Source organism: Anguilla rostrata, chromosome 9, assembly GCF_018555375.3.
Source record: "Anguilla rostrata isolate EN2019 chromosome 9, ASM1855537v3, whole genome shotgun sequence".
Taxonomy (NCBI): domain Eukaryota; kingdom Metazoa; phylum Chordata; class Actinopteri; order Anguilliformes; family Anguillidae; genus Anguilla; species Anguilla rostrata.
In genome coordinates, this window is record NC_057941.1 from 31,872,838 (window position 1) to 31,882,518 (window position 9,681).

The 9,681-nt window shown below is 44.2% G+C and overlaps 1 protein-coding gene across 2 annotated transcripts; it reads left to right on the top strand.

The window, feature by feature from the left end:
- On the top strand, positions 1–9,681 carry slc22a6l (solute carrier family 22 member 6, like). Of its 2 annotated transcripts, none has more exons than XM_064351767.1 (11): positions 1–493; positions 1,210–1,708; positions 2,436–2,539; positions 3,361–3,515; positions 4,049–4,217; positions 4,403–4,526; positions 6,951–7,066; positions 7,486–7,700; positions 7,983–8,091; positions 8,843–9,046; positions 9,245–9,681. In XM_064351767.1, exons 2-11 carry the CDS (start codon positions 1,298–1,300, stop codon positions 9,333–9,335), a joined length of 1,698 nt encoding a protein of 565 aa, XP_064207837.1. In that variant the 5' UTR covers positions 1–493; positions 1,210–1,297; the 3' UTR covers positions 9,336–9,681. The 2 variants fall into 2 exon arrangements, with proteins under 2 accessions (XP_064207837.1, XP_064207839.1); XM_064351769.1 differs by having other exon boundaries at positions 1,257–1,708.

Here is a 9,681-nt window from a genome sequence, read left to right on the forward strand (position 1 = left end):
CAACCCCAAATTTTACAACCAGCTGCACAAAAAGCACAGAGGCTTAATCCCAACACTCATGCCCAGGGACTAATTTGCTGTCCAGCAGTAACCTTGGCAATCAGAAGAAGGACTGTATCTCGCAAGGACAAAAAATTTATTACAAAAAAGAAAAAGAAAAAAGAAAACAAGAACTCCAAGAGGATTAATTTCACTTTGCTAATTCTAATCCAGAGCTGGTAGAGACGGAATTCCACAGCTCCTGAGCAGGGCACAAACTGCAGCTGAAGGGGAGTTATATCATAAGTTCTTAAAGCCTTTTTTTCCATTGGCTCTTTAGGGTGACTTTTTTGCACCTGAAAGCTACTAAAGGACATCTTTGTGGGGAGTTCTTTTGTTGGAAATTAATCCCCTCTATTAATTGTTAAACTCAAGACATTGTAAATTTTATTGATAAAGTAGTTATTTTTCCATCACTAAGATAACATATATTTCTTCCACGGAGATACAGAGTGTAAGTATTTTCTGTGTCGTATTTATAATCCAGGGTCTAGCTCTTAAAAAGCCAAAATCACAGTAGATCAGGTCTCAGTATTTTATTTTATATGTCACTCATGCAGTGCAAATATTATCTTGTTATATTTTATATATTATAATTGATATTTTATATAAAATAAAATATGTCCAAAAATTTTAGCATTGCATGAGCATTTTGCATGAGTGACATATAAAATGAAATTACCATTGCCAGTGTATTCTCTGGTTGTATTTTATTAATAAAAATCATAAGTTGTACAAAATATTGAGTAAAAGCATGTGGTTTGCATGTTTACGCATGCACTTGTTTATGCACTCAGTTATGCATTATGCCATGTTATCTTACATCTGAAAATACCACCGACAGGAACCTGCAGGACCTTTCTGTCAGACATCTTAATGATTTATTTGTGAAAAAAGCTTCTCCTACTTGACTGATCAGCACAAGCTGTCTTTCAGCACTATGTGGGCCATAATGTGGAAAATAGACCCTGACTTTGGGGCGAGTGAGTTGCAGAAGTGCACACACTTCAGCTGTAGGGGACCTGATGTGGAGTGTGTAAGATCAGAGGTGAATGGAGAGGTACAATGGGCAATTCCAAATTTGAGGGTACATATTTGAGGTAAAAAAAAAAAAAACTGTTGAATAATTTGTTTCTTCCACCACCCCCCCCCCCGGATATTCTTCAACAGCTGGAGCTGTTAGCTTTTTTTCCCATTGTATCCCATACGGAGTGGAGTTGGAAGTTGCTGTAGAGCGGGGTTGCCAGTGCACTTGGTCATGGCCTTCGGCGATATCCTGGAGCAGGTAGGCAGCACGGGGAGGTTCCAGGTGGTGCATGTAACCCTGCTGTGCGCCCCCATCCTCATGATGGCCAGCCACAACCTGCTCCAGAACTTTGTGGCCGCTGTGCCCCCCCATTTCTGCCGCGCCCCAAAGAACTCCTCCGTTGCCCACCTGGACCCCCAGGTGGCGCTGCTGCTCACCGTGCCGCTCGACTCGGCGGGAAAGCCGTCGAAGTGCCAGCGTTACTCCGTGCCTCAGTGGCACCTGCTGGCCGGCAATGGCACCTCCGTGGAGGCAGGGGGCACTGTCTCCAGCACCCTGGACCCGCTCAGTGCAGATCTGCAAGGCTGCGAGGAGGGATGGGAGTACGACAGGACTGAAATGAGCTCCACTATCATATCTGAGGTAAGGGCACCCAGGGGATATACTGCAGGATTAGTGTGTTCATTAGTGGTGCCAGTATGGCTCAGTGGTTAAGGAACGGACTGCATAGTAATGTTGCAGGTTTGAATTATGCAGTATATACAGTATATATGAATAATCATAAAGAGAATGCACTGGTTCCCTTTTAAAGAACCAGAATGGACACTTTCAAAGCAAGAAGCAGTGGTTGCACAGGGTGTAAATTTAGTCTGCTTACCTACAAAGCCATTCATGCCTTCTCTGCATCCTGCGTTGAAAACTTCAAACACTCTTTAACCTCCCCTTAAACTACCTCCCCCAATTGTGTTTCTCCCCTCTGTGCTGTTGTTAGTCTGCTTGTCGATTTTATTTTTGTTGCTAGGCATTGTTGTAATTGTAATGATTCTGTTCAGCACTTTGACATTATTGCCATGAAAGGTGGAATATGAAATTTGCTATCATAAAGGTGTCTTCCAGGCAAGTAAATATTAGCAATTATTAGCAAAATATTCATATTTCATATATTTTGCCTTGAATAGCTTGACAAAAGCATGGCACATGACACAAATGACACGCATTTGCTTCAGCATGTAAAATATATACATAAAGTAGTATCTATGTGCGTCTTACAGTCTCTGAAAATCTTGTCTGGTTGTGGTTGCCGTTTATGCCTTTTACTAAAAAATCCTCTCTCTCTCTCTCTCTCTCTCTCACACACTCACTTTCTTAGTGGAATTTGGTATGCAGTTCTCGGTCGCTTAAACAGATGGGACAGAGCATTTACATGGGAGGGGTGCTAGTGGGAGCAGTGGTCTTTGGGGGGCTCTCGGACAGGTGAGACCTCACTTCACTTGAAACCCACTCACACACTTCTGCTTTGTTTACCACCCACTCCTTTGCTGTCTGCTGATTGGACGGGCAGATTTTATTCTCCAGTCAAGTGATTATCAGTTTGCTCTGTTAAATTTGCTATTTTCATGTCACAATATGTCATCGATAAAATGTCACAGATCTTTATTAATTGTGATGAGTGTGGGTGCTAAAAGCCCTTAAGATGAGTCTGTGGACGCTTGCAGAAGATAAGGAAAAATCTTTTTTATTTCAAATCCAGTGTGCTGGAGTACAGAGCCAAAACAACAAAAAATTTCACAGTCAAAATACTTACGCACTGCACTGTGTATGTCCACTGACTGGTCACACAAAGAGCAGTTACTACTTTGGTGCAGGAATCTGCATACCTCACAACCCACAGCACAGCCCCTGACACGAGACGTAGGCCTCCTTCCCTAGATCCCTTCCCACAAACATTTTAGGTAATTGGTAGTTGAAAGCAATGATTAGTCTGAAGTTTGTGCCAGTGCTATTGAGCTACTACGAGCATAGCTGGACTGTGTTACACTTTTCGCACTTGAGATTCAGAGTCGGTTGTGCAACACCAGTCTTTGCTCTTTTCAGCAAGAGAAAGGTGTGCCTTGTGAATATCTTTATCAGCAAACTCTGACCTAAATGATAAGCTGTTTTATCGACACAGGCTAACGAGCTTTGGTTCGAGGATGCATGCGAGGGCATTGACCTCCCAGGGCATGGTCATCGTTACCTTGCTCATCCCTCTCTCCTCTCCTCTTCCCCCCCCCCCCCCTTTCCCGCCCCCCCAGGTTTGGGCGCCGGATCCTGCTGCTCATCTCCTACCTGCTGATGGCGGTGGGGGGCACGTGTGCTGCGTTCTCCCCCACCTTCCACCTCTTCTGCTTCTTCCGTTTCCTGTGCGGCATGGCGCTTTCGGGACTGGTCCTCAACAGCTTCTCCTTAAGTGAGCCCCGCTCCAGCGTGGATTGCCTTGCATCATATGTCCACTTAGCAGGCACCTTTAGCAGGCATCCACAGATACTTTAATAGCTATCCATTTATAGGGCTGGATACTTTACTGAAGCAGATCAGGTTAGCTTTCTTGCTCAAGTTTACAACAGCAGTGCCCCACAATACATCTGACCTTATAGCTTCTGAGTAACAAGTGCAGTTCTTTAGCCATAAAGCAGTCATTTCTTATCATATTTGCTGGGCAGAGGTGACTCGCAGTATTTGTGTCATGTGCGTTATTCATTTCTACAACTATATACTTTGTTCAGATATGTGGCTGCTGATTTTCGACCATGAGATTTGATTGTTGTATGCAATTATTGCTGCTAAATCAGAAGCTTTTCACATTAAAAGCTTTGCTTTCTACATGGTGGTCTCAAATGAAAGAACTGAAGTTGCATTTTAGGGGTATTCCAGGGTGATACGAGAGAGTTTTGGAAGGATAAGGGCAGGCTAAATTTAAATGTCGTCTCTCCCCTCCCCCAGTTGTGGAGTGGATTCCCACGCACGTGAGGACGGTGGTTGGCACTGGGTCTGGGTACTGCTACACCATGGGTCAGCTGATTTTGGCGGGGATGGCGTACTTCATCAGAGACTGGCGCTGGCTGACGCTCGCGGTCTCCTTACCCTACTACATCGCTTTCCTCTACTCCTGGTGAGACTCGCGAAATGTTTGTGGGGGGTCAGGGGTCATGGAGTGTCAGCATTCCGTCATGAGTTGTCTCCTGTCAACCACATACGATCAGTTGTATGTGAACAAGCGAATGCATGTATATCAGATGTACAGACATTGAATTTGACAGCGGTGAAGAAGGCCTTAATTGTGGTGACCCCATGCAGGTGGTTCTTGGAGAGCTCGCGGTGGCTGATTCTGAACGGGAAGTCAGAAGAAGCGGTCAAGAACCTGCGGACTGTGGCTCGCATCAATGGGAGGAGGGCAGAAGGGGAAAAAATCAACACTGAGGTCGGTATCCCCATGGAAACCTACTAGGCGGGCTTGGGTTTGGTGCCTGGGTTGGAATATTGTGTTTGTATGCTTATCTGCGTCTATGTCACTTGGTGTGTGTGGAGATATTCACACCAAACCAAGAATAGCACCTCATCAGAAGAGAGTGTGGTTTTAGTGCATTGCCTTTTTCAATCGTCTGTATGAATATTGGTACTGCCCTAGTAGAATGGTTTAGAAGTGAGGGAGGGACAATACCATTGCAGGTGCGGCTTACTCACATACCAAAAGCCTTTTGAGAACTTGCAAAGAAAGCCAAGGTACAGTGAGTACAGTTTCCTACACCATCGAAAGGCACTTGGAAACTGGAGAAAACTCTGACAGGAAGATCCAAATCCACAACAGAATCAGAAGACAAGTTTCTGAGAGTCAACAGCTTGCGTGATAGGCGACTCACAGGACAACAGCTTCAAGTACATCTTAACAGTGGTCGAAGTAAGCAAGACTCAGTTTCAACAAGAAGAGAAGACTTCAAGCTGCAGATTTGACAGGTTGAGTGGCAGTACGAAAGCCATTGCTAAAATGGTGAAATAAGAAAAAGAGGCTTGCCTGGGCCATGAAGCACCGGCAGTGGGCTACTGAAGACTGTAAGAAGGTCTTATGGACCGATGAATCAAAATTTGAAATGTTCGGTTCATCACGCAGGGTTTTTGTATGCTGTCAAGTAGGTGAAAGGATAGTTCCTCAGTGTGTGACACCAACTGTCAAACATGGAGGAGGAAGCGTGATGGTCTGGGGCTCTTTTGCTGGATCCAGAGTTGGCGACTTGCACAGAGTGACTGGCACCATGAACCAAAGGGCTACCACAGCATTTTGCGGCGCCATGCAATACCCTCTGGTCAACATCTAGTTGGTCAGGAGTTCATCCTACAGCAAGATAATGACCCAGAACATACCTCCAGGCTATATCAGAACTATCTTAGAAGAAAAGAACAAATCATGGAATAGCCAGCACAGTCTCTGGACTTAAACCCCATCGAGCTGACTTGGGTTGAACTAGACAGAAGGGTGAAAGCAAAGCAACATACAAGTACAACACATTTGTGGGAACTTCTGAGACAGTGTTGGGAAGATCTTTCCAAGCAATATTTGATTTCTATTGTAGAACGAATGCCACGAGTGTGTTCAGCTATTATAGAGGGTATGCATTGACGTCACTTCCCACCGGAATACGCCCCCTCAGTCGGGACTGAGTGGCAAAACATGCTGCCACATGGCTGCCTTTAGTATAGGAAACTGCAAAACCGGGAGTAAAACAAACGATTATCTGCTTAAATTAAAAGCAGTTGGACTCGACAGTGATACTTACAACTTACCAAAGAACCAGTGGTCCATGGACATTCAACAAGAAATCGGAGCTATCTTTCTACAGACTGCCGGAAGCTAAAGAAAAGAGAAGCAAATTCATCGCTGCAATTCGCAGAAACAACTGGAATCCAGGCACCGAAACGTGGATTTGCGGTTGTCATTTTGTGTCAGGTATGTTGGATTTTTGGATAAAATCATACCTTAATAATTTATATGCTTGGCTAGCTAATACTATTTTTTTGTAGAACACAAGGCTCATCATCATGGATGTTTTTTAATAAATGCTGACAAAAACTTTACAGTTACACAGAATATAAATGAAAGATGCTAAATATTTAATTGATGAGTAGTCGATACAGTAGCTTACATAACTTAAGGTATGATTTTACCCAAAAATCCAACATACCTGACACAAAATGACAACCGCAAATCCACGTTTCGGTGCCTGGATTCCAGTTGTTTCTGCGAATTGCAGCGATCCATTTGCTTCTCTTTTCTTTAGCTTTCGGCAGTCTGTAAAAAAGATAGCTCTGATTTCTTGTTGAATCTATTTGTACAGTCAATCGCACAACAGCTCTTTCCCATTTTAGATATGTTTTTTGTGTTTTCATGGCATTCAAGCTGAACGCTAACGCTATCACTCAGTAGTCTTTCTGCCACTCAGTGGGTGTAACCGCAGTGACTTCCACCTACTGTGACGTCATGTGCGTACCCTCTATATCTGCTACTTTGATGAGTCAAAAAATTTGAATAAATTGTGTTAAACAGAATGATTCCATGATTTTTTAAATTATCTCCAATTGTTTATTTGTTCTATGCTTTAATTTCAGAGTACATTGAGATAACTGCATAAATTTCAATAAAAACTGGAAAAATGGAGGTGTTCTAAAACTTTTGACCGGTAGTGTATGTTCAGTGTGTCATCTGTGTGCAAATATGCACTGCACATTCTCAGTGTATGGTCTGCGCAGCGCACATGCCCAGCACGTGGCGTCTGTCCTGCATGTGCTCAATGTGCCTACTGTGCGGGTTCTCTGTACCGTGCGTGCTCAGTGGTGTGCGGTCGGTCTACAGCTGCTACAGGAGTCAATGAAGAAGGAGATGTCCTGTTCACAGGGCACACACTCTGCCCTTGACCTGCTGCGTACCCCCGCCATGAGAACCATCACCATCTCCCTCTGCTTTGTCTGGTCAGTGCTCCCACGCTTCCCCCTTCGTTCATCTGTTCAAATTTTCATCCATCCCATCGCTGCCTTTGGCCACACATGCTCTGTGCGTTCCATGGGACATGCAAGTGTACCAAGGTTATTTATTATACGGTAAATCAGTACATATTTGCGAAATACTACCGGCTAACAGGAAGGGTACAAAAATGGAACATCAGACTTTTAGGCCTTAGCTGCAGGCCTTGGTTATAAAATCTGCATTGACCTAAATCTTCTTTTTTGCATTGCAGATGTAATGATTACATGTGAAAACACACTATGTACAGATAAAACAGCCTTGCCCCTCTCAGGACTTGAACTTGCAACAATCCTCTCCTGAACCACCAGGGGGCATGGTGGCTCAAGTTCATTAATGACAAAAAGGACACTTGTTTTATAAACAGGTTCGCCACCAGCTTTGCCTATTATGGGCTGTCCATGGACCTGCAGAAGTTTGGTGTGGATATCTACCTGATTCAGGTGATCTTCGGAGCTGTGGACATCCCTGCCAAAGTGGTCATCACCGTGTCCATGAGCATGATTGGCAGACGACCTTCCCAAAGTGCTGCCATCATACTGGCTGGCTTCATGATACTGGCCAACTTATTAGTGCCATACGGTGAGCTTTGCATGTGTGTGTGTGAGAGAGAGAGCATGTGCATGTGAGAATGTGTGTGTGTGTGTGTGAGAGAGAGAGAAAGAGCATGTGCACATGTATGTGTGTGAGAGAGAGAGCGTGTGCATGTGAGAATGTGTGTGTGTGTGTGTATGAGAGAGAGAGAGAAAGAGCATGTGCACATGTGTGTGTGTGTGAGAGAGAGAGCGTGTGCATGAGAGAATACTGTAAGCAGTGGAGTTACTGCGTTGCATTGAGGGCAATCTGTTTCCTGTGTGTTTACAGACATGCAGGTGGTGCGCACCACTCTTGCAGTGCTGGGAAAGGGCTGCTTGGCCGCATCTTTCAGCTGCTGCTATCTGTACTCCGGAGAGCTTTTTCCCACCATTATCCGGTAAGCCTCTCCATCTTCATCTGCAGCTTCTTTCTACCTCTTCCTCCCACCTTCAAATCATCCATTTTCAAATATTCCAACTCTAAATTGTCCATAGGTATGTGTGTGGATGGTGAGCGAATGGTGTGTGTGCCTTGCGATAGATTGGCGACCTGTCCAGGGTGTAATCCTGCCTCTCGCCCAATGCACCCCCCCACGACCCTGACCAGGAATAAGCGGTAATAGATAATAGATGGATGGATGGACAACATGCTTCCCCTGTCACCCAACTCTCTCCTTTAAATTCTAATTCTAAACAACATCCCTACGCTACGGCTTGCGCATGGTGAACTGAGTTTCCGGAAAATTATACGTGTACGAGGCCCTTTGTGTGCATTGGTGTGACATGAGGTTACGTTGCTCCCCAGGATCATTATTAAGCTGTGGTAATATGCTGTTGAGGTAGTGTTCTCTGTTGTGTTGCTTGCTGTTTTCTATAAGTGTTCTGTGTTTTCATTGCTTGTTTAAATTGTGCTTTGTGATGTCATGATTTTTAGTTGCTCTGTATAAGAACTAGGGCTGAAACTAGTGATGAGCCCCACAGACTGGTATCACATTACTACCCTGCCAGAGCAGCACAAGGCATAATTTGCAGAGCCCATGAATAGCAATGGCAATTCCCAATAGGAATAATAGAAAAAAGTTACATTTTCATAATAAACTAATAATACGAAGAGATTAATGTTACTCCCCTGCCTCTCTCCTCCACCAGGCAAAACGGCATGGGCTGGGTGTCCATGATGGCTCGTCTGGGGGCAATGGTGGCCCCCCTCATACTAATCCCTGGAGAGGCGCTGGCCTGGCTTCCGGGGCTCATCTACGGGGGGGTGCCCATCTTGGCTGGGGGGGTTGCCCTCTTCCTGCCTGAAACCCTGGCAATGCCCCTCCCTGACACCATTCAGGATGCAGAAGAACGGTGAGATGGCTTGGCACTCTCTGTTCTGTTTACAGGGTGGGAACGGGGTCCATAAACACACCTGCCTGTTATGTAGTCACTTTTTTAAAACGCCTACACAGTGAGGACATGCACTTTAGTAAGATTTTGATCTTGCTTGCTGTGAATGTGCTGGAATTGAACGGTTTTTTAAACATGAATGTGCCTTGCCTTTCACAGATCGCTCAGCGAGAAATCCTCGAAATCTCTAAAAAAGGGGGATATTGTACTGAAGGAAGCTAACAATTCTTTACTGAAGGAAACCGTCTGAAGTCACCATAAAAGTTACTGTTTCTATCTGCAATGTACAGGAGATATGAATGCATCTACAATCACACAAGATTATGTCTATGTATAGTTTGATTAGGAGAATATTTGCACACAACAATTAATTACTTATAAAAGTCTGTGATACAAATGAGATGTTGTATTAGTAATTTTGTCAATGGTTGAGTTTGTAGAATGCACCTTTTGTAACATATTTTAAGCTGGATCCACTTGGGATATGTATTTAATTGCATTTTCACTATGACCTTTTGGAGAATTATTTGTTATTATTATGACTATGTGTCTGTAATAGGTGTGAGTGGAGTAAAATAAAGTGTTTTTGATTTTAA

What these genes read in the sequence shown, in the direction of transcription:
- slc22a6l (XM_064351767.1), top strand. Translation starts at nt 1,298, where the DNA reads ATGGCCTTCGGCGATATCCTGGAGCAGGTAGGCAGCACGGGGAGGTTC. An exon ending in CCTCAACAGCTTCTCCTTAA is followed by an intron (nt 3,516 to 4,048) that starts GTGAGCCCCGCT and finishes CCCCTCCCCCAG; the next exon opens with TTGTGGAGTGGATTCCCACG. An exon ending in CTTTTTCCCACCATTATCCG is followed by an intron (nt 8,092 to 8,842) that starts GTAAGCCTCTCC and finishes CTCCTCCACCAG; the next exon opens with GCAAAACGGCATGGGCTGGG.